The following is a 26,906-nucleotide window of genomic DNA, read 5'->3' as shown; positions in this document are numbered from 1 at the left end:
GTAGAAGACAAACTCCACATGTGAGAATTCCATGATCAACAGACAAAAGCTCCACCCAAAATTCCTTTTTGAGGAATTCCTCTACTTTTGGAAAAGGAAATATCCAGATGTTTTGCTGATAACCAGAAACTAGTAGTTAGCCATTTTCCTTTTCACTCCACTTACAGATTTAATCATGAGAAATGTTTGAGCAAAATGAATCAGGACAAAAGTCAAACAATCAATTTCTCACATATACTGGGAGATCAGAAATGAAATTCAAGCATTCTCTAAACTCATCTAGCTTTCCTCATATGGATTACCTTGTGTGCAATAAGGGATGATTTATGCTTGAAGTAATGACCACAGACTCGACAATTCAAAGATTTCTCCACGGTGTGAGTCCTCTGGTGTGCCACCAGATTGGAATTCTGACTGAAACCTCTCCCACAATCAGGACATTCAAAGGGTTTCTCTCCTGTGTGAGTCCTCTGGTGTGTCGCCAGATTAGAATTATCACTAAAACTTTTCCCACACATATGACATTCAAATGGTTTCTCACCTGTGTGAGTCCTCTGGTGTTTCACCAGGCTGGAATGATCACAGAAACCTTTCCTACAGGAAAGACATTCAAAGGGTTTCTCTCCTGTGTGAGTCCTCTGGTGTGTCACCAGATTGGAATTCTGACTAAAGGTTTTCCCACAAATAGGACATTCAAAGGGTTTCTCTCCTGTGTGAGTCCTCTGGTGTATCACCAGATTGGAATTTTTACTAAAGCTTTTCTCACAGATAGGACATTCAAAGGGTTTCTCTCCTGTGTGAGTCCTCTGGTGTATCCGTAGGCTGGAACTCAGACTAAAACCTTTCCCACAATCAGGACATTTGAAGGGTTTATCTCCTGTGTGAGTCCTCTGGTGTCTCACCAAATTAGAATTATCACTAAAGCTTTTCCCACACATATGACATTCAAATGGTTTCTCACCTGTGTGAGTCCTCTGGTGTTTCACCAGGCTGGAATGATCACAGAAACCTTTCCTACAGGAAAAACATTCAAAGGGTTTCTCTCCTGTGTGAGTCCTCTGGTGTGTCACCAGATTGGAATTCTGATTAAAGGTTTTCCCACAAATAGGACATTCAAAGGGTTTCTCTCCTGTGTGAGTCCTCTGGTGTGTCACCAGATTGGAATTTTTACTAAAGCTTTTCCCACAGATAGTACATTCAAAGGGTTTCTCTCCTGTGTGAGTCTTCTGGTGCTTCACCAGGGTGGAATTATCACTGAAGCTTTTCCCACAATCAGGACACTCGAAGGGTTTCTCTCCTGTGTGAGTCCTCTGGTGTCTCACCAGACTGGAATTCTGATTAAAGCTTTTCCCACAATCAGGACATTCGAATGTTTTCTCACCTGTGTGAGTCCTCTGGTGTTTCACCAGGCTGGAATGATCACAGAAACCTTTCCTACAGGAAAGACATTCAAAGGGTTTCTCTCCCGTGTGAGTCCTCTGGTGTGTCACCAGATTGGAATTCTGATTAAAGGTTTTCCCACAAATAGGACATTCAAAGGGTTTCTCTCCTGTGTGAGTCCTCTGGTGTGTCAACAGATTGGAATTTTTACTAAAGCTTTTCTCACAGATAGGACATTCAAAGGGTTTCTCTCCTGTGTGAGTCCTCTGGTGTGTTCGTAGGCTGGAACTCAGACTAAAACCTTTCCCACAATCAGGACATTTGAAGGGTTTCTCTCCTGTGTGAGTCCTCTGGTGTCTCACCAGATTGGAATTCTGACTAAAGCTTTTCCCACAGATAAGACATTCAATGGGTTTCTCTCCCATGTGAGTCCTCTGGTGTGTCACCAGGCAGTAATTGTCACTAAAACGTTTCCAACAAATCAGACATTCAAAGAGTTTCTCTCCTGTATGAGTCCTCTGGTGTGTCCGTAGGCTGGAACTCAGACTAAAACCTTTCCCACAATCAGGACATTCAAAGGGTTTCTCTCCTGTATGAGTCCTCTGGTGTGTCACCAGATTGGAATTCTGACTAAAGCTTTTCCCACAAATAGGACATTCAAAGGGTTTCTCTCCTGTGTGAGTCCTCTGGTGTGTCACCAGATTGGAATTATCACTAAAGCTTTTCCCACAGATAGGACATTCAAAGGGTTTCTCTCCTGTGTGAGTCATCTGGTGTGTCCGTAGGCTGGAACTCAGACTAAAACCTCTCCCACAATCAGGACATTCGAAGGGTTTCTCTCCTGTGTGAGTCCTCTGATGTCTCACCAGATTGGAATTCTGACTAAAGCTTTTCCCACAGATAGGACATTCAATGGGTTCCTCTCCTGTGTGAGTCCTCTGGTGTGTCACCAGGCTGTAATTATCACTAAAACTTTTCCCACAAAGTGGACATTCAAAGGGTTTCTCTCCTGTATGAGTCCTCTGGTGTCTCACCAGATTGGAATTCCAACTGAAACGTTTCCCACAGTCAGGACATTCAAAGGGTTTCTCTCCTGTGTGAGTCCTCTGGTGTGTCACCAGATTGAAATTTTTGCTAAAGCTTTTCCCACAGATAGTACATTCAAAAGGTTTCTCTCCTGTGTGAGTCTTCTGGTGTTTCACCAGGCTGCAATTATCACTAAAGCTTTTCCCACAGTCCGGACATTCAAAGGCTTTCTCTTTTGTGTGTGTGGTCTTGTGTCTCAGGAGGTGGGAATTTCTAATGAAACTTTTCCCACAATCTCCACACTTATAAGGTTTCTCCATGGAGTGAATCCTCTGATGTATTACCAGGTGGGAATTACGATTGAAACTTCTCCCACAGTCAGGATATTAAATGGGTTTTTCTCCTTTATGGTTCCTCTAGTGTTTCACAAATTGGAATCATAACTAAAAGTTTCCCAACAATCAGGACATTCAAAGCATTTATCTCCTATGTGAATCTTCTGATGTATCAACAGCCTGGAATTGTGACTTTCCCATAATCAGGACATTCAAAGGGTTTTTTTTCTGTGTGAGTTGTGTCTCTTCAGATGGAAATGTCTAATGATGTTTTTCCCACAATCTGGATACTCATACAGTTTCTCCTTGGAGTCAATCTACTGAAGTGTCACCAGACTAAAATTGTGACTAAAATTTTTTCCACAGTCATGACATTCAAAGGGTTTCACTTTTGTGGGACTCCTTGGGTGCTTCACCAGGGTGGAATTCTCACTGAAACTTTTCCCACAGAAAGGATGTCCAAATGGTTTTATTCCTGTGTGTGCATCCTTTAGTGTCTCAAGACCTGAGAATTTCTAATGTAACTTTCTCACAATCTGCAGTCATACGTTTTCTTCCTCCTGTGAGTTATCTGATGTAGCACCATGTTGCCATGCTCACTAAAGCATTTACATTGGGAGCACTTCCCTCTTGTGTGGTGATACTTCCATGAACCACAAGGGAGCTGTTGTGACCATAGTTTTTGCCACATTCTGGTAATTTTTATGGATTTTCTCCTTTCTGGCCACTCTAGTATATAATCACTTTTGATTCGCAATCTGTGCTTTTCCCACAATAGGCAAATCTATGGAGCTTTTTCACAGCTGATATACTTGAGGAGGTCAAAATTATGGACAATGTCTTGTTTAGTGGTGCTTTCATTTAAGTCGTCTTCTTCCTCACAGAGAGAGGCCTGCATTACTGTCTGCCTTCCTCCCCACGGACTTCCACATATATCCCTCTTTTGCTGAATGATGTAAAATCTCCGTTCACCTCTCATTCAATTTATCCTTGAGTTCTCCATAATCTGCTTATTCTTTCTCAATTTTCTCTCTTTTGTCAGCTGCTGGAGGAGAAGATTTGTATGGTTTTCTGCAGGAAATGGAAAATATTTTGATTTCTGCCTTGATTTTCTTCCCTTTTCACCACTGATTGTTATTTACAGTTGTCCAGAGTGCTCTTATTGCCATCCTGGTCATCTGTAAGATGCAAAGAAAAGTGTAACTTTAATTGTTTATAAAATGGTTAGAGATGAGGTGAAAAAAGAAGAAGTATACACCACTTTTGTTCATGGAAGTCCTCAGCTGCAAATAAGGGCAGAAAATACTGTCTACAACCCCTCTGGTGACATCCTTGTTCAAGTAGTCCTCACTTAACCTCCCGCAATTGGAACTGATATTTGCATCACTAAGCAGCTCAATCATTAAGCATCGTGTCACATGACAGTGCCAACTTATATCTGTTCCTCTGTAGTTGCTAAGCTAATTAGTGTGGGTTGTTAAAGGCAATTTCATATGACCGTGACTTGCAATTTTCTGCCAGTATATCCAGTGATTTTGCTTGTTGGAAGCTAGCTGGGAAGGTCACAACTGGGGATCATGAGTGTGGGATGCCGCCACCATCATAAATGTGCAACTATCGGCAGAACCCAAATTGGTGCAATTCCTTTTCCTGCACCTTCAAAACCAGTCACTACTTTAGTGCGGTCACGGAACAAGTGCTAGGATTACCACAAATTTTGTGGACCAGGTGCACATCTGCTTCTAGTGTGCCATAGTAACTTTGAAGGCTCAGGAAGGAAGTGGTAAGTGAGTACTACCTGTGCAACGAAGATGCCAATAGCTATTTTTTAGAAAGTGCTGGATTAAGCACAATTGAATCCGATTAATACATGGATGGGATAGGAAATACCATACTTATTGGCAAGACATGGAAGTAAAAAAACTTGTAAATTTTATTCATCTGTCATTTTCAGTACACATGTGGATTACAAACTATATCAAGAGGGCAACATCAAGATATAATGGGAGACTTGAAGAAGGCGGGGCTTAGCAGTGAGAAGACGGAGTTTCAGGCTATTCCTGAAATTCCCCTATTCCGAAGGAAATTGGACGGTCCGTTTCGGACCCAAGCTGTCCCGGAGAGACAGTGAAAGGTTGGAGGAGATCCAGTGACCCCAGAGACGTTCGCAAAGTCTCTGGGGGGCTTGGAATTTAACCTCCTTTGCCAGTTCCTTCTGGATTAGCTGTAAGCTAACCGAAACTGCAGGTTGCCCCTAAGAACGGTGTGAGTGTTTTCAACTGGTAAGCTGATTTTATTACTCAAAGAGATACGGTCCGCATAAAAATTTAAGCTAATTGAAACCAAAGAACAGAAGAATCTAGGGGCGAATTGGTTTTTTTTTTTAATGGGTTTATGGCCGGTGGTTACCCTATTTCTTTAATGTTTTAAATGCTACTTACATGGATAAAGGAAAGATTACTTCAACGTCTCCTCTGACTCTCTTTAAGTGGGCTGTAAACCAATTTACTATAATTTGGCTCCTTACAATTTGACACTTTTATTGCTTGGCTGTGTTGGTCTAAGATCAGATAAGATTGCACAGCTCCCAGCTTGTTTTACTTGCAAATACCTTAAAGCCTCTAAAGGAAGAAATATTAGCTGCGTCATAAACATGGCGTCTATGCAAGTTTCAAATGATTCATTTCAAATGATTTTCTCCGCGTTTCAAAAGTTGTCTGACACGTATGATAGATTTGAAAAAAAGCTGGACTATTTGTTGTTTTTAACATCAAAATATGAAGAAAAAAATGAGAACGTTGAATGTTTGAATGTTCCTGAAATACAAATGAAGAATGTCAGAAATGAAGTTTCTCAATTTGCTGACACGCCGGGCATCTGGTTTACTTCGGAGGGAGAAAGAGATGCAACGTTTGAAAGGGGGGCAGCCATACAGAAGATTTATTTCAAAAGACAGAGCACAGGAGGAATGAGAAGCATTAAAGAATTTATACTTTATGAAACATCATTTGCAGAATTTCTGATACCACCACTGAGAATTAAAGACAAGCTGAAAAGTGCAACAAGCGTAGGACAACAATATTATATCAGAGGCATCTTAAGCAAAAAGGTGCGAAGATATTCCTGTTTGGACTTGCTTATAAAGACGTTTGGTGAACTTGTTCCAGGAATGGCAATAGGATTAAGGAGGTTTTGTTATTGGAGAGACACAGGCTGATAGATGGAAGAATACAATTCAAAATTAGCTAAACCTAATTACTCTTATTTGTAATAGACATAGCTGAATAATAATTGATATTGATAGTAATGTATATAATGTGGAGTTGATATGATAAATAATAATTGGATATGAGAAGGGAAGGTTGGAAATATTTTTGGAACATATACAAAGGTTATTAATCACAATAATTATCACTATTAAAAAATAAAATAAAACTATATACAGTTAAATGTTAACTAATATGGGGAAAATGTTACAATATACGATATAATTACATAAAGAAGGGAGAATGATAATAAACTATATGCATGGAAGATGGAATTTTTGGTATTAAATATTATGGATGTTCAGCTAAAACAGGATATGAGGATTTGATGTTAATAGAGGATTTTACAAACAAGTAAATGAAATGCTAGCATGTGGTTATGGATTAAATCTTTGGCATAGTTAAGGATGAAGGATGTTTAAATAACTGTAGTCAACTAAAAGTGGAGGTATAATGATGTCAATATGGTAAACATTTGAGTTAAGATATTTGAATTAATATGAATTAATGGAAGAGATGCACCAAAACATGTTGTAACCAGCTGATATACTTTTTTATAATATATACCTGTGTTTTTTCCCCCTCTTTTTTCTTCTTTTGTTTTTCCTTTTTTTTCCCTGCCTTGTTTTTTGTTCTTTTTGTCTTCTCTGTGTTTTGATTTTTTCTTTTCCCACTGGTGTGGACATGTGTTGTTTAAGTAACAAAATAAAAAAAAATTAATAAGAATAAAATGACAATTGTTAGTACTAGTATTATGAGAATGACTATGTTTAATGTTACTATTGTATTTTTATTAGAAGATATATTAAGAAGGAAATGTAGAGCTTTACAATGTTTTAAATGTTCGATGTATTATAACATATGGAAGAATGCTGCACAGAAATATTTGTACCTAGATGACAAACTGCTTATGGAAAGATGGAATGTTTATATTTTTTAAAATTGAAAATAAATACATAAAAATTAAAAAAAAGAGAGAGATAATGGGAGACTTTAGCTACCCTGATATCAACTGGGAGACAAAGTGTACAGCAAGCAGAAGGTTGAAAAGATCGTAACCAACTTAGCTGACAACTTTGTCATCCCAAAGATAGAGGAGTGAACTAGTGGAAAAACTATACTCGACCTAATTCTTACTAATAGGGAAGCGATAGGAGGAGTTGTAGTTGTCGGAATCTTGGGCGAGTGACCACGTCTTACTGGAATTCAATATAATGCAAACAAAAGCAATAGAATATAACCCAACAAGTGTCTTAAACTTTAGAAGAGCTGATTTTAACAAATTCAGAGCCTAAGGAAAATTTCATGGATAAAAAAGAGAAAACAATGCAAGGACTGTGGGAAACTAGGGGTGACATGATAGCCATCTTCCAATACTTGAGGAGTTGCCACAAAAGAGGGAGGGGTGTCAACCTATTCCCCAAAGCCCCTGGAGGCAGGACAAGGACCTGCATGGACACTCATCAAGGAGAGAAGCAGCCTAGAACTAAGGAGAAATTTCCTGACACTTCAGAAATTGTGGCTGCTCTATCACTGGTGGCTTTTAAACAGAGACGTTTGTCTGAAATGATATTGGGCCTCCTGCTTGATCAGGGCGTCGGAATAGAAGACCTGCAAGGTCCCTCCCAGCTCTGTTACAAACCCTCCAGTGATGAGAGCACCCACAACCTCTGGGGAGACGCCAATTCCCGAAGAATCAACCTTCACTGGAAGGAGACTTTTTCAATCTTCCCATCAGAAGGGAAATTGCAGCCACCAGTTTCACAGCGTGCAGCACCAGTGGACTTAAATTTGGGGAGGGAGGGAACCTGCAGCAGCAGCTGAGATGCTTCAGCCCAGTTGCTTCTTTGCTTCCAGGCCGTGGAGGAAACCAAACAGCCCGACTTACTCCCGGACTCACCTTCCAGCTGCTGCTTCGATCATGAGAAGAGCAAAAAAAACCGCTCTGCACACCACCCTCCTCCCATGAGTGATCCGGAAGAGGAAGTTCAAAGATGTTTTTTTTCAAAAGGCAACTGGACTTTCTTTCTTCTACGCTTCCCGTCGCTTTCCAACCTTTCTAGCAACACAGTACTCGATGGTTTTAACTCCTTTAAGCTCAACCACAGGTATTATCCGCTTTCTAGGCATAGGTGTTGCCTGTTTGAGCACCATCTCCAGATAGGAAGCAGAAAAAAATCCTTCCCCAGTTTCTACCTAAGGCCTGCATGTGTCACATTGAGTCCACGCCCACTCCTGCTCCATGAAGTGAAAATGCATCATCAAACGTTATGTGTTAGCAACGGAACACCACGAGTTTGATACCCGTGCATTAGGTTAGTTGTTCTCACTGTCAGGAAGTCTCTCCTTAATTCCAGGTTGCTCTCTCCTTGATCAGCTTCTATTCATTGTTTCTTTTTCCTGCCTTCCGGTGCTTTGGGGAAAAGGTTGCCTCCCTCTATTGTTGCAACCTTCAACACTGAAACATGGCTATCTTGTCACCCCTAGTCCTTCTTTTCTCTAGACTGACCATACCCAATTCCTGCAACCGTTCTTCATGTTTTACTCTCCAGGCTTTTAATTATCTTAGTTTCTCATCTCTGCCCTTTTACCAAAATCTCCTTTTTTTTTGTAACATGGTGACCAAAACTGCATGCAGTACTTCAGGTGTGGCCTTAATAAGGCCTTATAAAGCACTACTAATACTTCACATGAAACCCCAAAATCAAAAGTAAAACCCAAGGTTTACTTTTACACAGAAATGAAATGTTGAACCCCACTTTCCTTGACTTGGCACGATTCTTTGGCTCGTTGCATTGGGTAAAATTAACTCAAAGTTGGATTGGCCCAACACATTCAAGTTCTAGCTCATCAGAAGAAAGCAAAGGAATATGGGGTTGCTGCTCCTGTGGAATTGGCCAAACCAATAATGCATTACCTAGAGATGTATCTCTAGCCAGAGAGGCTCTTTGCACTTTACGTTTTTGGAAAGGTTCTCCAGAAATGATGCAAATTTGCCCTGCTTGGAAACTCTGCAGGTGGAATATGGACATCAAGAAGAGGGGTGGAGAGGGTGGGAGAGAGGATTGGAGGCAGGAGGAGAAGGAAGGGAGGGAATGTATTGGGAGAGAGGAGTGATAGAGGGGGAGGGGAAGTAGGAAGTAAAGGGGTACGTTGGAAGGAAGAATAAAAGTTGGAGGGGGGTGAAAGAGGGTGTATGGTGGGTCAAGGTGGTATATTGGGTTTGTATTGTGGGGGGTATTGTCTATAAAAGCGAGGGCTGTGTTTATTATTCAATGTTATATGCCCCGGTTATGCACAGTATACATGTGATTGTATGGAATGAAATGGAAATAAACGTATTTTCAGAGAAAAAAAAAAGAAGAGGACTTTCAAGTAGTTCATTGAAGTGTTCATTGTTAGGAATATTGATGGAGTATGTTGTGTTTTTTTCCCTCTCCTTGTGTCAGAAAGGGAGTCAGAAGTAAAGCCATTTATAAAAGCGCGAGAGAGGCAGGTGAGTGCTCTTGTGCAGTGACATCGGACTCCAATTCCCAATCCCTGCAATGCAGGCCCAAGGACAGCCCCGTTCACTCCCGCATCTCTTCTCCATGCACAGCACACATCAGAGGAGAAATGCAGGCAAAAGGCTCTTCGCTTCTTTCTCTGCCCCCCCTTTGTCCCCCCCCCCCCACAGCCTGACATGCTCATATGCCTCCTGAGCAAGCAAGCAAGCAAAAAATCCTTCCAGTCTTTGGGACGTTAGACTGAATTTCACCCTGCTGGAAGTGCTCAGATGACTGGCGGCCAACAGAGCCCCAGGCAGAATTGCGCCCTGCGAGGGGCCATCTCCAGTACTCCTCTGCCACCTCCTTTGCCTCTTAGTGCCCCCCTGCCGCCCCCCTTGCATCTTAGGGCCCCCCTAAGTCATCCCACCGCCCCTCAGGGGGCGATTCTGCCCACTTTGGGAACCACTGCTCTAAAGGGAGATGAGAAAATTGAAAACGTTGAGGTGGAGATTGTAGCCCCCACTTGTGTCAATGGGCCATTAAAATGCCCAAGCTAGTCTATTCTACATAACAAAGTTCTCCCCTCTTCCGCTCCAGAATGGTGAGATTAAGGCATGATAGTATTAGCCCTTTACCCATCTCACCATAGGGCACCTGGGAAGTGGTAATGCTCAACCAAACTTGGACTCAAAGCACAGGTTATAGAGCTGCTCCTGTATGGCCCCATGGCACCAATCAGCCTGACAACCAATCAGAATACAAGCACAGATTTAAAGCTCAAAGGGGGTCTTTCAGCATCTCTTTCTTCTTCAGGCAACATCTTGAAGCATGTGATCACCTTTTTCCTCGGCATCTCAAGCCATGTGACCCTGTTCACCACTAAACCATCTTTCCAAGCAGCCTCCATGTTTCCAGTGTTTCTTCCCTACTTGGAACTGAACCCAGAAGGACATTTCTTCCAACAATTCTTAGTCATTTTAGGAGATATGCTGGAAGTTGAATACTGCCCTGTTAGGATCAGTGAATAAGGCAGCCACCTTCCCTTCTCCAATAACTGGGGTTCATCCCCTCCCTTTCTTCCGTTTCTCTGGCTGACTCAGGGTTGGACTTGAAGACCTCCAAGGTCCTCCCAACTCTGTTTTAAAGGGCGATCCCCTCCCCACTTCCCCTCCCTGGGCTTCGTCCCCTCCCTCCCCCAACCCCCCCCGTTTCTCTGGCTGCCTCAGGCAAAGAAGCAATGGATTCGCTCCCCAGCTCACCATCCCAGGCCGGGGGCTGGGAGGAGCAAGCAGGGGGATCCTGCTTGGATGGATGAAGGACTGGATGAAGCTCTCGGCCCTTTAGAGAATAAGAGGAGCTGGACGGAGAGAGGAGGAGGTATAAGCGTTTCCAGGTTAGGCTCTGGAAACTTTTGGCTGGGATGGTTCCGGGGATCCACGTGAGTGGCCGGGAAGGAAGGAAGCTTAGCCCGCGGGGCTGCGAGGAAAGCGGATCTTTTCCTGCGCACATCTCTTGGAACTAGGAACAGAGCCGCGCTTCCCCGTGGGTGCCAGGTAAGAAGCTCCCTCCCTCCCTCCTTCCTTCTTCACATCTGGGGAAATGCTTGGACAGGAGACCTTCAATGCAGCTTCTTGGCTGCTGCTCAAATGGCTCCTGCAGTCACCAACTTTCTCCTTGGGGAGATTAATAAACAACAACAACAACAATAATGGATGAGCTATAAGAGCTTGCAGCTTGGGATCTCCCAATTCCTGCCTGAGGTCGTTCCGGGGAGAGAGATCCACGTGCCTGGCCGGGAAGGAAGGAAGTGTGGCTGGCGGCGATCGCGGATCCTTTCCTGTGTGCATATCTTGGGAAGCGGAATTCGGGCGAGGAAGAGAGCCAGGTAAAAAGCTCCTTCCTTCCTTCTTTCCTTCCTTCCTGAGAAATGCTCGGACAGGAGACCCTTCAATGCAGCTCATTGGGGCGCTGCTACGATCGCTCCTGCAGTCCCCATTTTCTCCTTGGGGAGATGATGGTGATGATGATTTATTTGACTGGCCCTTCCTGATCGTTTCCCGTCACTTTTCTCTTGGACTGTTTCACATCCAGGAGGCTTGGTGTTCAATGGCTGGGAAATCGGCGGGGAGAAACGGGCGCGATCCCTCCCAGGTGCTGTTGTTTCGGGGAGTTGCTCTGGACGAGCCTCCTCCGGAGAGAGCATCGGGTAAAAGGCTCCTTCTGATGCCCTTTAATCTCTTTGCCCTCGTTTCTTTCATCCCTGAATTCGTTTTCATTGTTCAATTCATGGCTGAGAGAGCTGCCTCTGAATCCAATCCTTCCTCACCTTTCCATTTTCCCCTCCTCACCTAGGGTGAACTTCTATGTATTCTTGCTGTGGCTGCAACAGACTCACCTAAAGGGGTTCCCTAGTTAGCCTAGAAATAGGCTAAAATCAGCCTTCTGCACTTCATGCTCAAGAATATCCTTAGGATGCTTGATAGCAAATTATTCCTTTGCTGTTTTTTTCACTCCTAGACATTCCCATGGCCTTGTCTTCATCTCCCAGAACCTCAGGTCTTTGTAGTGGAGATTAGTCTCCAGTCCCCTAATCATCTTTGTTGCTCTTCTCTGCACTCTTTCTAGAGTCTCCACATCTTTTCTACATCGTGGTGACAAAACTGAATGCAGTATTCCAAGTGTGGCCTTACCAAGGCCTTATAAAGTGGTATTAACACTTCACATGATCTTTATTCTATCCCTCTGTTTATGCAGCCTAGAACTTTGTTGGCTTTTTGGCAGCTGCTGCATATTGCTGGCTCATATTTAAATGGTAGTCCACTAGGATTCCAAGATCCCTCTCACAGTTACTACTATTGAGCAAGGTACCACATATACTGTACCTGTGCCTTTTGCTTTTCTTGCCTAAATGTAGAACCTTACTTTTTTCACCATTGAATTTCATTTTATTACATAGTGTCCAATGTTCAAGTTTGTCAAAATCCTTCTGTATCTTAAGCCTATCTTCTGGAGTGTTGGCTATTCCTGCCAGCTTGGTGTCATCTGCAAATTTGATGAGTTCCCTATTTATCCCCTCATCCAGATCATTAATGAAGATGTTGAAGAGTACTGGGCCTAAAACAGAACCTTGGGGTACTCCACTGCATACTTCCCTCAACGTAGATGCAGTTCCAGTGAGGACTACACGTTGAGTGTGGTTGGTCAGCCAGTTATGAATCCATCTGGTGGTGATGCTGTCTAACCCACATTTTTCTACTTTGTCTAGTAGTAGGTTATGGTCTACTTTATCAAATGCCTTGCTGAAGTCCAAGTAAATTAATCGACGGCATTCCTCTGGTCCACTAATTTTGTCACTTTGTCAAAGAACGCAATAAGATTAGTCTGGTATGATCTGTTTTTGACAAACCCATGTTGGCTTTTGGCTATTACTTTATTTACTTCTAGGTGTTTGCTAATTCGTTGCATGATTATCTTTTCCAAAATCTTTCCTGGTATTGATGTCAGGCTGATAGGTCTGTAGTTTCCTGGATCTATTTATTTTCCTTTTTTGAAGATGGGAACCACTTGCATGTAATTCATTGAAGTGTTCATTGTTAGGAATATTCATGGAATACGTGGTATTTTTTCCTTCTCCCTGTGTCAGGAATTGGTAGCGCTTGAGGGTGTAGCTGTGTTTTTCTCCGTGGAAGAGTGGGCCCTGCTGGATTCTAAGCAAAAAGCCTTATACCAAGAGGTCATGCTGGAAAACAAGAGGAACATGGCCTCCTTAGGTAACGGATTCTCTTAAGATATTTATATTTACAGTAGTAGCCAAAGGTCAAATCTTATATCAACAAGTATAGAGCAATGTTTTGGGCAAATGGGAGTTTGGAAGAATATTGATAAATATTCAAATAGAGCAATGGTGCTTGATCCCCTTTACACCTAAGTTTGTCTTAACCTTTTTTCTTTTTTCTGTTGCAAGCAGGTGATGGATGGGAGATGGCGGATTCTGGCCAAGAGGCAGTAGTAGCTTTCCCAAAAGAGAAAAAGGAAGTTGCAGAAAAGATGGATGGAAAGCAAAGTTGTGAGGAAAACCTGTTAATGGTTGAGCTGGAGAATTACACTAGTTTCCCATATGCAGATACCAATGTCTTATTGGACACAGAGGATTGCCAAGAAAAAGAAGTGTGTCCAAGGTGTGGGAAAACACTTTGAGATGGATCGGAATTATGTGACTGTTGTGAAAGCCTTTCTGGAGAGAAACAAGATGAAAGCAGGCAGCATCCAGAAGGAGCCCTCCTCCTCCTTTACATGAAAGAATACAAGAAGGAAATGTACAAATGTACGGAGTGTGCAGAAGGTTTTGGTACAAGCCGCTCTCTTACATTGCATAAAAAGACTCACAAAGCAGAGGATCCACACAAATGTCTGGATTGTGGAAGGACCTTCAGGCAGAAAAATCATCTGAGTTCACACAAAAGGGTCCATGAAGAGACGAAGCAGCATCAATGGATTAATAGGGGAAAGTCCTTCAAAAGCAGAGCCTCCCTTACTTCCCACCAAAGCATCCACAGAGAGGAGAAGTTGCAGAAACGCAGGGAGGGTAGAATGATGTTTACTTGGAGCAATGAACCAAATTCCCAGAAAAAAAGCCCCACTGGGAATAAGTCATGTAAATGCCTGGAATGTGGGAAGAGCTTCCGCTCTGCAAGTGACCTCACTTACCATAATAGGATCCATACAGGGGGAAAGCCATATCATAGCACAGTGTGCGGAAAGAATTTTGCACAAAAAGGCAACTTCAATTTACAGAAGAGGATCCATGCTGGAGAGAAGCCGTATAAATGCACAGAATGTGGGAAATGCTTCAGGACCTCCAGTGCCCTTACTCACCATAAGAGGATTCACACAGGGGAGAAACCCTATGAATGTTTGGAGTGTGGAAAAAGCTTCAACAGACGTGACACTCTAGCCTTACATAATAGGATACATAAAGGGGAGAAACGTTATAAATGCTTGCACTGTAGAAAAAGCTTCAGTCAAAAAGTTCATCTTAAGTCACATGAGAGGATCTACATGGGGGAAAAACCATTTCAATGCATGGAGTGTGGAAAGAGCTTCCGTTTATCTGGTCATCTTACTGCCCATCACAGAATCCACACAGGGCAGAAGCCCTTTCAATGCCTGCAGTGTGGAAAGTGCTTTGCCAATTCTAGCAGCTTTAATACCCACAAACGGACCCACACAGGGGAGAAACCGTACAAATGCCTGGAGTGTGGAAAGAGCTTCAGTAAATCCAGCCACTTAACTTCCCATAGAAATATCCACAGTGGAGAGAAACCGTATCAATGCACCGAGTGTTGGAAGCCCTTCAGTCAAACAAGTCACCTTAATATCCATAAAAGGATCCACACGGGTGAAAAGCCTTATAAGTGCACCGAATGTGACAAATGCTTCACCAGTTTGAGGTCCCTCACTTCCCACAAAAGGCTCCACACCAGGGAGAAACCATATGAATGCCGCATTTGTGGAAAGAGCTTCAATGCAAAAAAAAGCTGTATCCTACACAGCAGAACCCACACTGGGGAGAAACCATATCAGTGCCAGCAGTGTGGAAAATGCTTCAGTGATTCTGGAGAACTGACGATCCATAAAAGGATTCACATAGGGGAGAAACCCTTTAAGTGCACAGAATGCAGCATGAGTTTCAGAAGAAGTGGTTACCTTTATAGCCACAAGAGGATCCACACTGGAAAGAAACCATATACATGTCATGAGAGCCATAGAAGGCTTCACTCAGGGAAGAAATCCTATAAATGCCTGGAGTGTGGAAAATGTTTTAGTGAGAGTGCCCAGCTTACCTCCCACAATAGGATCCACACAGGAGAGAAGCTGTTTAAATGCATCGACTGTGGAAAGAGTTTCAAAGATGGGAGAAATCTTATGCTGCATAAAAGAATCCACACAGGGGAGAAGCCATATCAGTGTGTAGAGTGTGGAAATAAATTCAGAACAGGGAGTGTCTTTAATTACCATAAGAAGACCCACAGCATGAAAAGATGATGTAAGGCGTAAAAATCAAGCTAGGGTGGGGCAGGGGGATGTGCCTCACACGTCCCGCACCCGTTCACCTGAAAAAAGCACCTTTGGCATAAGACATTCAGACAACCTTAGGGTGCAGAAAGCTGGCTTAGACATTGTATAGGGAAGATGGTGAAATATTTCAGGAGGAAACATTGCAACCTAAGTGGTGAGGTGCAGAACTGGTGTTGACAACCATCCATATTTCCCTAATGTTGGAAGGAATCAACAGTGGATCTACAACTACACCCATGTGGAGAAAGTCAGAACTGGGATGACTAAAGAGAAATGGGATCTTCAGTGAGCACTTCGCTGGGACAAAGTGACGGAAGAGAATGAACTATTGAACCAATACAAGGCTCGAGAGTTTTGTCATAAGTAATAAGTGGAGGGATGGCGCTAACATTGGTTGTGTTTCACTGATTTCTAGTCTGAGATATGATATTATGTTTTTTTTAAAAATTTATACCCAAACTTACACAGTAGTTAAAAGGCTACGTTTATACAGTTCAGATATAGGCTGTTTTTTGTCAGCAAATTGGACAATTTAGGGAACCAGCTTTAGAATATACAGGCAGCCCTTGACTTATGACCACAATTAAAGCCCAAAATTATCGGTTGGGGCCTAGTTTATGGGTCTCCAAACCTGGCAACTTCTGGACTTCAATTCCCAGAATTCCTCTTACCATGCTAGCTAGGGGATTCTGGGAGTTGAAGTCTACAAGTCTTAAAGTTGCCAAGTTTGGAGAGTGATGACTTAGATGGGTGGAATTATAGTTTGTAGTTGTTTCTAGTGCTTTCCTACTGTAAAGTCTTTTGATGTTCAACACCCTGGAAATGGAGAAAGAATTATAGTGAATAGTTCCTTGCTTTAAAATCTCAAAAGGGGGAAGTTGGTGAAGAGGCCTAAGATTCCTTGGAAAAGGCCAGATGCACAATAGATCTTTGACAATTGGAAGGCCAGAGTCTAAACAGGAGCAGGGAATCTTGGTCCTTTTTTGACTTGTGCACTTCAACCCCCAGAATTCCTTAGCTCGCCATGCTTAAAAACCAGGTTCCTTTACTTGCTGGAGAATTCTGGGAGTTGAAGTCCACGTGTCTTAAAGTTGCCAAGTTTGGCGGTCCTTGGCCTAAATTTATGGAATTATGGTCTGTTGTTATTTATAGTGCCTTCCTGCTGCAAAGTCTTTAGGTGTCCAATAAACTGAAAAGGGAAAAAGAATTATGGTCAATATTTCCTTGGTCTTCAAGAAAAGGATTATAAGCGTTACGAGACCCCTGAATCTTCTAAATAAAAAGTTAAAAACTCAAAATGTACTATGGGAGAAGGCAAAAGGCACGAATAGGAGAGTTTTGAAGACCTCAAAAAAGAAGTAGTATGCTGGAAATAGGAAGTATATTGAAAGCTATGCTATATTACTGCTGAAGTTACATTTAGAAAAATTTAGAAAACTGATGAGATTTCTCTGTGTACACGTTAGGATAAATAGCTTGGCTGAGCTCTGTATTACACATACTGGTATGCAGGAAGGCTAAGATGTAAAACAGGCAGGAATTACTTTAAGCAGTGGTTCCCAAACTTTTTCAGTCCACCGCCCCCTTGGTGCTACAAACTGATCCTCAGTGCCTCCCACCCAGTGGTGGAATTCAATTTTTTTTACTACCGGTTCTGTGGGTGTGGCTTGGTGGGCATGGCTGGGGATCATGTGACCGGGCGGTTTGTACGACGGAAGGAAGATAGTAACAGTAAAATTCAAAACTGTAACAATTAATTGCACATTTATTCAAAATCCAATTTAAAAACCTTTTTAGTTAATGTTAATTCAACACAATTGTTGAACATGATCCAGTGATACCAGGTTCTCAAAGTCTGATAGTCATTTTTCAAGAACCTTAGTAACGTAGTAAACTCAGTAAAATTTAGTAACTACTTCACTGTTCAGTAAATTCTGTGTAATGCAGTGCATGCCTGATCATTCACACACACACTGCTGCCTTTTTTTTTTTCAAAATAACAGGTTGGGGTGGGGGTAGAGAAGGAAGAAGACTTTGTTCTGTGGTATCTGCCATTTCAAAAATGCTCATTAGACTGCCCCACGTGATCAGTCTTTCCGTATTCCTCAATATATTGGTGCCCAGCAGCTGGTCAAAATCCTAGTAGTACTTATGGAACTGTAGATGATACTATGGCAAGATACAAGTCTTGCAGCTCATGTATACTCACACAACATAAGAGTGATTCCATTATCCAGGTTTATCTGTGACAAAGGTCTCACTGTGCATAAATATCAAGATAGGAAGGGCACTTTATTAAAAAAAAACTGCAGTGTTTTGACTCCATTTGGTTATAAAACATCTTGTTTGGAATACTGGAACATTTGGACAGCATTTTCTTCTAATATGGGACGTTGTTCTATCATAATTTTGTTTTGCTTTGTTTTTTCCTGTATGTGACAATAACCAACTTTAGACGGTAATTAAACCACTTTTTAATTTACCTTTTAAATATGTTGGAAATGCTTATCCCTTTTCCACAATCTCCCCTATATTTCAGTGTTCAATTAGATTAATTTGTAACTCAAAGTTTGAGAAATCCCCCCAAGTACCCTTCCTCTCGCTCCTCGCTTTTTAAGGCCACTTCTACGAATGGAGCGAGGTCGAGGAGGAAGAGGGGGGCTAGCTTCTCTCTCCCCCCCCCCACCGGATGTTTACCTGTGTTGCATTTCTAAGGTGGGAGGGGTAGAGGCAGGCGAGAGTGGTGCATCCATGTGGAGTGGGTACAAGAGGGATTGGGGGAGGGGTTGGCTCCGTTGCACATGCGCACTGCGATGCAATGCAATCCTTGCGGAGGTGGCTCGCAGTGTAGTCCCGGAAAGGGAGTCAGAAGTAAAAGAAATGCAGGCAAAAGGTTCTTCTCTTTTTTTCTCTGCCCCCCTTTGCCCCCCCCCCCAGCCTGACATGCTCGTATACCTCCTGAGCGAGCGAGCGAGCGTAAAATCGTTCCAGTCTTAGACTGAATTTCATCCCTGCTGGAAGTGCTCAGATGACTGGCGGCCAACAGAGCCCCAGGCAGCAAAGTGGGGCATCTCCAGCACTCCACTGCCACCTCCTTTGCCTCTTAGCGCCCCCCTAAGTCATCCCACCGCCCACTTTGGGAACCAATGCTCTAAAAGGGAGATGAGAAAATTCTTTCTGACTCTGACTTGTAAACTGTGTGGCAAATGCTGTGTAAAAGCCCTTCAGTGGACGTTACTGGGGTACAAAGACTTTCAGAGAGATTTCCTTGTGTTACTTTTTCTACACAATAAAGTTGTTGCTTACAATCCCAATGTGTGAGGCGTGGGCACGTCTGGTAAGGCGGCTGCAGCAGGAAAGATAAGGAAAAACCAAAAGTGCCTTTTGAGTCCAGAAGAATCTCCTTCCTTCTTTCAACACGAAGGCAAGAAAAATTCTTGAGGAGGAAATGGGGAAAACGCCAGGAACCTTCTTTCTGCAGACTTCAAGCATGCTCCGATAGGCTTGAAACTGTTTTACTATAGGAGAAATAGTTTGTACAGGTAGTCCTCAACTTACAACAATTGAGGCCAAAAATTTTGTTGTTAAGTCAGTCACGTTTAGTGCAATCTGCTCCATTTTGTGACCTTGCCACAGTTAAGTGAATAACCACAGTTGTTAAATTAGCAACACGGGTGAATCTAGTTTTTCCCGTTGACGTTACTTGTCAGAAGGTCACAAGAGGTGATCACATGACCCCAGCACACTACAACGGTCATAAATGTGAGTCAGTTCCCAAGTGTCTGAATTTTGATCACGTGACCATGGGGATGCTTGAACAGTCGTAAATGCAAAAAACGGTCATAACTCACTTTTTGTAAATTGCAGTTGTAACTGAATGGTCACTAAATGAAATGTTGAAAGTCAAGGACTATCTGTACTGCGTAGAAGTAGTTTTTCTTCTGAACTTCATATATGGGTACTTTTAAATGGAGGGCTTAAATATTTCCCCGCTCAGACCTTTTAAATAGTTAGATATTAAATATTTCCTAGTTCAGAAGTTTTCTTCTGCTTCAAAGTGGTATGGTTAATGGGGGGGAAGCACTAGTCACACACACATGCGTGCTGGGGTCACATGCATAGCATTATGGGTGTGGCCGTGCCCATGCACAACCCCACTGCCCTCCTCCCACATTGGATACGCAATCCAAAAAACGTTAGCCATCATTGATATATGTCCTTCCCTCCCTCCCCAATATGAGGTTCAGAGATCTTCAAAAGGTAAGGAGGAGAGTGTGAGGTCGGGTGGGGTGGGACCCTGGGGAAGAGAGTGAAGGGCCAAGGAGACTCAAGGGTTAGGAAACAAAGCAAAAGGATGTCTTGGAGGGTGGGGGTGGCCTAGAGATTCCTACGGCAGACAGGCCTAGCCCTGCACTAGGCCTCCAAGGAGTTTTTCCCAGCTCTGAGTAGACTGTGTTCTGCTTAGCGACTCAAACATTTGATTAATGGCTGCATCAGGGAGAGCAGGGGGATTCGGGTAGTTAAGGAAAGCAATTTCACTTAAGAGCCATTGCAACCTGCAACCTTAATTCAAAGCCCATAATAGTTATATCTTGAGAACTGCTTATATGCGGGCTGTGGAATTCTGGGGCTGAAAATCAGGTGAAATCAAGGTAGAAGACTGAAACTCCACATGTGGGAATTCCATAATCAGCAGACAAAAGCTCCACCCACAATTCCTTTTTGAGGAATTCCTCTACTTTTGGAAAAGGAAATATCCAAAAGTTTTGCTGATAACCAGAAACTAGTAGTTAGCCATTTTTCCTTTTCCTTTTAACTCCACTTACAAATTTAATCATGAGAAATGTTTGAGCAAAATTAATCAGGCCAAAATTAAAACAATCAATTTCTCATGTATACTGGGAGATCACAAATGAAATTCAAGCATTCTCTACACTCATCTATCTTTCCTCATATGAATTACCTTGTGTGCAATAAGGGATGATTTATGCTTGAAGTAATGATCGCAGACTCAACAATTCAAAGATTTCTACACGGTGCGAGTCCTCTGGTGTGCCACCAGATTGAAATTCTGACTGAAAACTCCCCCACAATCAGGACATTCAAAGGGTTTCTCTCCTGTGTGAGTCCTCTGGTGTGTCCATAGGCTGGAACTCAGACTAAAACCTTTCCCACAATCAGGACATTCGAAGGGTTTCTCTCCTGTGTGAGTCCTGGTGTCTCACTTGATTAGAATTATCACTAAAGCTTTTCCCACAGATATGACATTCAAATGGTTTCTCACCTGTGAGTCCTCTGGTGTTTCACCAGGCTGGAATGATCACAAAAACCTTTCCTACAGGAAAGACATTCAAAGGGTTTCTCTCATGTGTGAGTCCTCTGGTGTCTCACCAGATTGCAATTCTTATTAAAGGTTTTCCCACAAATAGGACATTCAAAGGGTTTCTCTCCTGTGTGAGTCATTTGGTGTGTCACCAGATTGGAATTCTGATTAAAGGTTTTCTCACAGATAGGACATTCAAAGGGTTTCTCTCCTGTGTGAGTCATCTGGTGTTTCCGTAGGCTGATACTCTGACTAAAACCTTTTCCACAATCAGGACATTTGAAGGGTTTCTCTCTTGTGTGAGTCCTCTGGTGTCTCACCAGATCGGAATTCTGACAAAAGCTTTTCCCACAGATAGGACATTCAAAGGGTTTCTCTCCTGTGTGAGTCCTCTGGTGTGTCACAAGATTGAAATTTTTGTAAAAACTTTTCCCACAGATAGGACATTCAATGGGTTCCTCTCCTGTGTGAGTCCTCTGGTGTGTCACCAGGCTGTAATTATCACTAAAACTTTTCCCACAAAGCGGACATTCAAAGGGTTTCTCTCCTGTATGAGTCCTCTGGTGTCTTACCAGATTGGAATTCCAACTGAAACATTTCCCACAGTCAGGACATTCAAAGGGTTTCTCTCCTGTGTGAGTCCTCTGGTGTGTCACCAGACTGAAATTTTTGCTAAAGCTTTTCCCACAGATAGTACATTCAAAAGGTTTCTGTCCTGTGTGAGTCTTTTGGTGTTTGACGAGGCTGGAATTATCACTCAATCTTTTCCCACAGTCCGGACATTCAAAGAGTTTCTCTTCTGTGTGTGTGGTCTTGTGTCTCAGGAGGTGGGAATTTCTAATGAAACTTTTCCCACAATCTCCACACTTATAAGGTTTCTCCATGGAGTGAATCCTCTGCTGTATTACCAGGTGGGAATTACTATTGAAACTTCTCCCACACGCAGGACATTGAATGGGTTTTTCTCCTTTATGGTTTCCTCTAGTGTTTCACAAATTGGAATCATAACTGAAAGTTTTCCAATAATCAGGACATTCAAAGCATTTATCTCCTATGTGAGTCTTCTGATGTATCACCAGGCTGGAATTGTGACTTTCCCATAATCAGGACATTCAAAGGGTTTTTCTTCTGTGAGAGTTGTCTGGTGTCTTTTCAGATGGAAATTTCTAATGTTGTTTTTCCAACAATCTGGATACTCATACAGTTTCTCCCTGGAGTCAATCTACTGATGTGTCACCAGACTAAAATTGTGACTAAATTTTTTATCACAATCATGACATTCAAAGGGTTTCACTTTTGTGAGAGTCCTTGGGTGTTTCACCAGAGTGGAATTCTCACTGAAACTTTTCCCACAGAAAGGATGTCCAAATGGTTTTATTCCTGTGTGTGTATCCTTTAGTGTCTCAAGACCTGAGAATTTCTAATGTAACTTTCTCACAATCTGCAGTCATAAGTTTTCTCCCTCCTGTGAGTTATCTAATGTAGCACCATGTTGCCATGCTCACTAAAACATTTACATTGGGAGCACTTCCCTCTTGTGTGGTGATACTTCCATGAACCACAAGGGAGCTGTTGTGACCATAGTTTTTGCCACAATCGGGTAATTTGTATGGATTTTCTCCTTTCTGGCCCGTCTAGTACATAATCAGTTGTGATTTGCAATCTGTGCTTTTCACACAATAGGCAAATCTATGGAGCTTTTCCACAGCTGATATACTTGGGGAGGTCAAAATTATGGACAATGTCTTGTTTAGTGGTGCTTTCATTTAAGTCGTCTTCTTCCTCACATAGAGAGGCCTGCATTACTGTCTGCCTTCCTCCCCACGGACTTCCACATATATCCCTCTTTTGCTGAATGATATAAAATCTACGTTCACCTCTCATTCAATTTATCCTTGAGTTCTCCATAATCTGCTTATTCTTTCTCAATTTTCTCTCTTTTGTCAGCTGCTGGAGGAAGAGCAGATTTGTATGGTTTTCTGCAGGAAATGGAAAATATTTTGATTTCTGGCTTGATTTTCTTCCCTTTTTACCACTGATTGTTATTTACACTAGTCCAAAGTGCTCTTATTGCCATCCTGGTCATCTGTAGATGCAAAGAAAAGTGTAACTTTAATTGTTTATAAAATGGTTAGAGATGAGGTGAAAGAAGAAGAAGCATACACCACTTTTGTTCATGGAAGTCCTCAGCTGCAAATAAGGGCAGAAAATACTGTCTACAACCCCTCTTGTGACATCCTTGTTCAAGTAGTCCTCACTTAACCTCCCGCAATTGGAACTGATATTTGCGTCACTAAGCAGCTCAATCATTAAGCATCTTGTCACATGACAGTGCCAACTTATATCTGTTTCTCTGTAGTTGCTAAGCTAATTACTGTGGGTTGTTAAAGACAATTTCATATGACTGTGACTTGCAACTTCCTGCCAGTATATCCACTGATTTTGCTTGTCAGAAGCTAGCTGGGAAGGTCACAACTGGGGATCATGAGTGTGGGATGCCGCTGCCATCATAAATGTGCAACTATCGGCAGAACCCAAATTGGTGCAATTCCTTTTCCTGCACCTTCAAAACCAGAGTCACTACTGAAGTGCGGTCATGGAACAAGTGCTAGGATTACCACAAATTTTGTGGACCAGGTGCACATCTGCTTCTAGTGTGCCATAGTAACTTTGAAGGCTCAGGAAGGAAGTGGTGAGGATTACCTGTGCAATGAAGATGCCAATAGCTATTTTCTAGAAAGTGCTGGATTAAGCACAATTGAATCCGATTAATACATGGATGAGACAGGAAATATCATACTTATTGGCAAGACCTGGAAGTTAAAAAACTTGTAAATGTTATTCATCTGTCATTTTCAATACACATGTGGATTGCAAACTATATCAAGAGGGCAACATCAAGATATAATGGAAGACTTTAGCTACCCTGATATCAACTGGGAGACAAAGTGTACAGCAAGCAGAAGATTGAATAGATCGTAACCAACTTAGCTGACAACTTTGTCATCCCAAAGATAGAGGGGTGAACTAGTGGAAAAACTATACTCGATCTAATTCTTACTAATAGGGAAGCGATAGAAGGAGTTGAAGTTGTCGGAATCTTGGGCGAGTGACCACATCTTACTGGAATTCAATATAATGCAAACACAAGCAATAGAATATAACCCAACAAGTGTCTTAAACTTTAGAAGAGCTGATTTTAACAAATTCAGAGCCTAAGCAAAATTTCATGGATAAAAAAGAGAAAACAATGCAAGGACTGTGGGAAACTAGGGGTGACATGATAGCTATCTTCCAATACTTGAGGAGTTGCCACAAAAGAGGGAGGGGTGTCATCCTATTCTCCAAAGCCCCTGGAGGCAGGACAAGGACCTGCATGGACACTCATCAAGGAGAGAAGCAGCCTAGAACTAAGGAGAAATTTCCTGACACTTCAGAAGTTGTGGCTGCTCTATCACTGGTGGCTTTTAAACAGAGACCTTTGTCCGAAATGATATTGGGCCTCCTGCTTGATCAGGGCGTCGGAATAGAAGACCCGCAAGGTCCCTCCCAGCTCTGTCACAAACCCTCCAGTGATGAGAGCACCCACAACCTCTGGGGAGAAGCCATTCCCGAAGAATCAATCTTCACTGGAAGGAGACTTTTTCAATCTTCCCATCAGAAGGAAAATTGCAGCCACCAGTTTCACAGCGTGCAGCACCAGTGGACTTAAATTTGGGGAGGGAAGGAACCTGCAGCAGCAGCTGAGATGCTTCAGCCCAGTTGCTTCTTTGCTTCCAGGCCGTGGAGGAAACCAAACAGCCCGACTTACTCCCGGACTCACCTTCCAGCTGCTGCTTCGATCATGAGAAGAGCAAAAAAACCGCTCTGCACACCACTCTCCTCCCATGAGTGATCCGGAAGAGGAAGTTCAGCTGTCTTAAAGGTGCTTTTTTCAAAAGGCAACTGGACTTTCTTTCTTCTACGCTTCCCGTCGCTTTCCAACCTTTCTAGCAACACAGTACTCGATGGTTTTAACCCCTTTAAGCTCAACCACAGGTATTATCCGCTTTCTAGGCACAGGTGTTGCCTGATTGAGCACCATCTTCAGATAGGAGGCAGAAAAAAATCCTTCTCCAGTTTCTACCTAAGGCGTTTGCAACAAGTTTCCACTGATTAAATGCTATCAAGTCGTTTTTTACTTCTAGCAACCGACTAATCGAGGAGAAAAGCAACCTAGAACTGAGGAGAAATTTCCTGACAGTGAGAACAATGAAACAGAGGAAGGACTTGCCTCCAGAAGTTGTGTCTGTTCCACCACTGGAGGTTTTTAAGAAGAGATTGGACAACCATTTGTCTGAAATGGTATAGAAAACTGGCAGCCAATGGGACAGATGTGTCACACGTAGGCCACGCCCAACGCAGCTCCGTGAAGGGGAAAAATGTGAAAGGTCATGTGACACTGCGAGTTTGATACCTGTGGTATAGAGGTTAGAAGACCTCTGTTATTCTGTATTCTGAAATAACTGAAATAAAGGACACGTGTGGGAAAGAGTGATATGGAAACCATAGCAAGCTTGCTAAAAATACATTGCAACAGGATGTAGGCATGGCTACCTTGGTACTTTCCTTACTGTGCCATATACTGTAAAACAACCAGCTCTGTGGTACTTTAATGTGTAAATTCATGGCTGAGATCATCTGCCTCTGAATCCAATCCCTGGTCCTTCCACCCTTTTTAGTTTTCCTCTCACCCAATGTTAGCAGCTTCTATGTATTGTTGCTGTGGCTGCAAAGTACTGGTACTTAAATGAACTGATTATTATCTGTTATTTTGTTACATTATCGGGTTAAAAAGCACACCCAGAGAGCTCAGTTAATTCAATGCACAGTTCCCCATACTTCTTACGGAATATTAGTTTAACCTGCGCAGACCTTCAGTAAAATGGGAAAAAGTTGCAAAAGATGAGCAAATTCTAAAATGTACAATTGTGTGCAAAACCTTCTGGTCCACATTAGGTGGTGGTTGTAGCAAGAGTGGGATGACCATGTACAGTTATATCTGACTCTCTCTCATTGGAATACAACCAGAAAATTCAGTTGCCTGCAGTATTCAAAAATTCAGAAACAGCTTTCTGAGGGTAACATGGCAAATATTTAGTATGACCTCCCTCCACTTTGCTCCTCTAAAACTAAATAGACTGGAACCCTGCATGCTGTCATTGCTACTACCTGTATGTGCCCTACTATTTCATGCAAAAATGGCTGTTGTCTATCTTTTATACCAGGTTTGTGCAAGACACACTTGAGCACTCAACAGTGATTGGTACTTCACTCTGCTTATTCCTTCAGTGTGATTTGCATCATTTGAATGATTGGCCTGGGACTCCTGGATAGTCTCATCAAATAACCACAACTGAGTGCAAAATGCCTGTTGCTAAAAGCGAGATTTGTTAAATGGGTTTTGCTTCATTTTAAGACTTTTCTTGCCGCAGTTATTAAATGAATCACCATAGTTGTTAAGTTAGTAATGCGGTTATTATGCAAAACTGGCTTCCCCCGTTGACTTTGTTTGTCAGAAGATATCAAAAAGGGATTCCCATAGACCCGGGACACTGCAACCGTCATGAATATGATTCAGTGGACAAGTGGTTGAATTTTGGTCTCGTAGTGGATGCTGCAATGGTCATAAATGTGAAAAACAGCCACAAGGAACTTTTTTCAGTGCCGTTGTGGCTTCAAACAGTTACAAAACTACTGCTAAATCCTTCGGAGGACTGCTTCCCTGAGGTCGTCTCATGGTGATGTGTTTTAAGCCAGGGGATCACAAAGATTGTTTAGCTGCCATTGTGAAATAATTATCAACTCTGTGTTGTGGCTCAGGGACTCCTGAGTGTAGGATTCCTGCACTCTTTTGGGCGGGGGGCTTCTTCTTTGTCTCCTATGCTTGAGCTTGACATCTTGTACAGAGACATGTTGTATGAATGTAATTCATTGGCAGCTTCCCAATAAGACCAACGTTCCATATCAT

The 26,906-nt window shown here is 42.5% G+C and overlaps 3 protein-coding genes across 4 annotated transcripts; 1 reads left to right on the top strand and 2 right to left on the bottom strand.

Moving 5' to 3' along the window:
* Positions 1-270: 270 nt before the first annotated feature.
* LOC116503774 (zinc finger protein 850-like) lies at positions 271-24,784 on the bottom strand. Of its 2 annotated transcripts, none has more exons than XM_032210391.1 (2): positions 24,720-24,784; positions 271-3,919 (listed from the first exon to the last, which is right to left on the bottom strand). In XM_032210391.1, the coding sequence occupies exon 2, from the start codon at positions 2,724-2,726 to the stop codon at positions 276-278; it is 2,451 nt and encodes an 816-aa protein (XP_032066282.1). In that variant the 5' UTR covers positions 2,727-3,919; positions 24,720-24,784; the 3' UTR covers positions 271-275. The 2 variants fall into 2 exon arrangements, with proteins under 2 accessions (XP_032066282.1, XP_032066281.1); XM_032210390.1 differs by lacking the exon at positions 24,720-24,784 and adding an exon at positions 7,908-7,975.
* On the top strand, positions 13,098-17,162 carry LOC116502545 (zinc finger protein 345-like). The gene is made up of 2 exons (XM_032208425.1): positions 13,098-13,265; positions 13,463-17,162. The coding sequence occupies exon 2, from the start codon at positions 13,789-13,791 to the stop codon at positions 15,538-15,540; it is 1,752 nt and encodes a 583-aa protein (XP_032064316.1). The 5' UTR covers positions 13,098-13,265; positions 13,463-13,788; the 3' UTR covers positions 15,541-17,162.
* Positions 19,952-22,971, bottom strand: LOC116503784 (zinc finger protein 180-like). The gene has a single exon (XM_032210405.1). The coding sequence runs from the start codon at positions 21,778-21,780 to the stop codon at positions 20,938-20,940; it is 843 nt and encodes a 280-aa protein (XP_032066296.1). The 5' UTR covers positions 21,781-22,971; the 3' UTR covers positions 19,952-20,937.
* Positions 24,785-26,906: the final 2,122 nt, after the last annotated feature.

This window comes from Thamnophis elegans, chromosome 2 (assembly GCF_009769535.1).
Source record: "Thamnophis elegans isolate rThaEle1 chromosome 2, rThaEle1.pri, whole genome shotgun sequence".
NCBI classification, from domain to species: Eukaryota; Metazoa; Chordata; class Lepidosauria; order Squamata; family Colubridae; genus Thamnophis; species Thamnophis elegans.
The sequence above is the reverse complement of the archived record's forward strand: the minus strand, read 5'-3'. Positions and strand labels throughout refer to the sequence as shown.

What these genes read in the sequence shown, in the direction of transcription:
- LOC116503784 (XM_032210405.1), bottom strand. Translation starts at nt 21,780, where the DNA reads ATGGAGAAACCTTATAAGTGTGGAGATTGTGGGAAAAGTTTCATTAGA.
- LOC116502545 (XM_032208425.1), top strand. Translation starts at nt 13,789, where the DNA reads ATGAAAGAATACAAGAAGGAAATGTACAAATGTACGGAGTGTGCAGAA.
- LOC116503774 (XM_032210391.1), bottom strand. Translation starts at nt 2,726, where the DNA reads ATGGAGAAACCTTATAAGTGTGGAGATTGTGGGAAAAGTTTCATTAGA.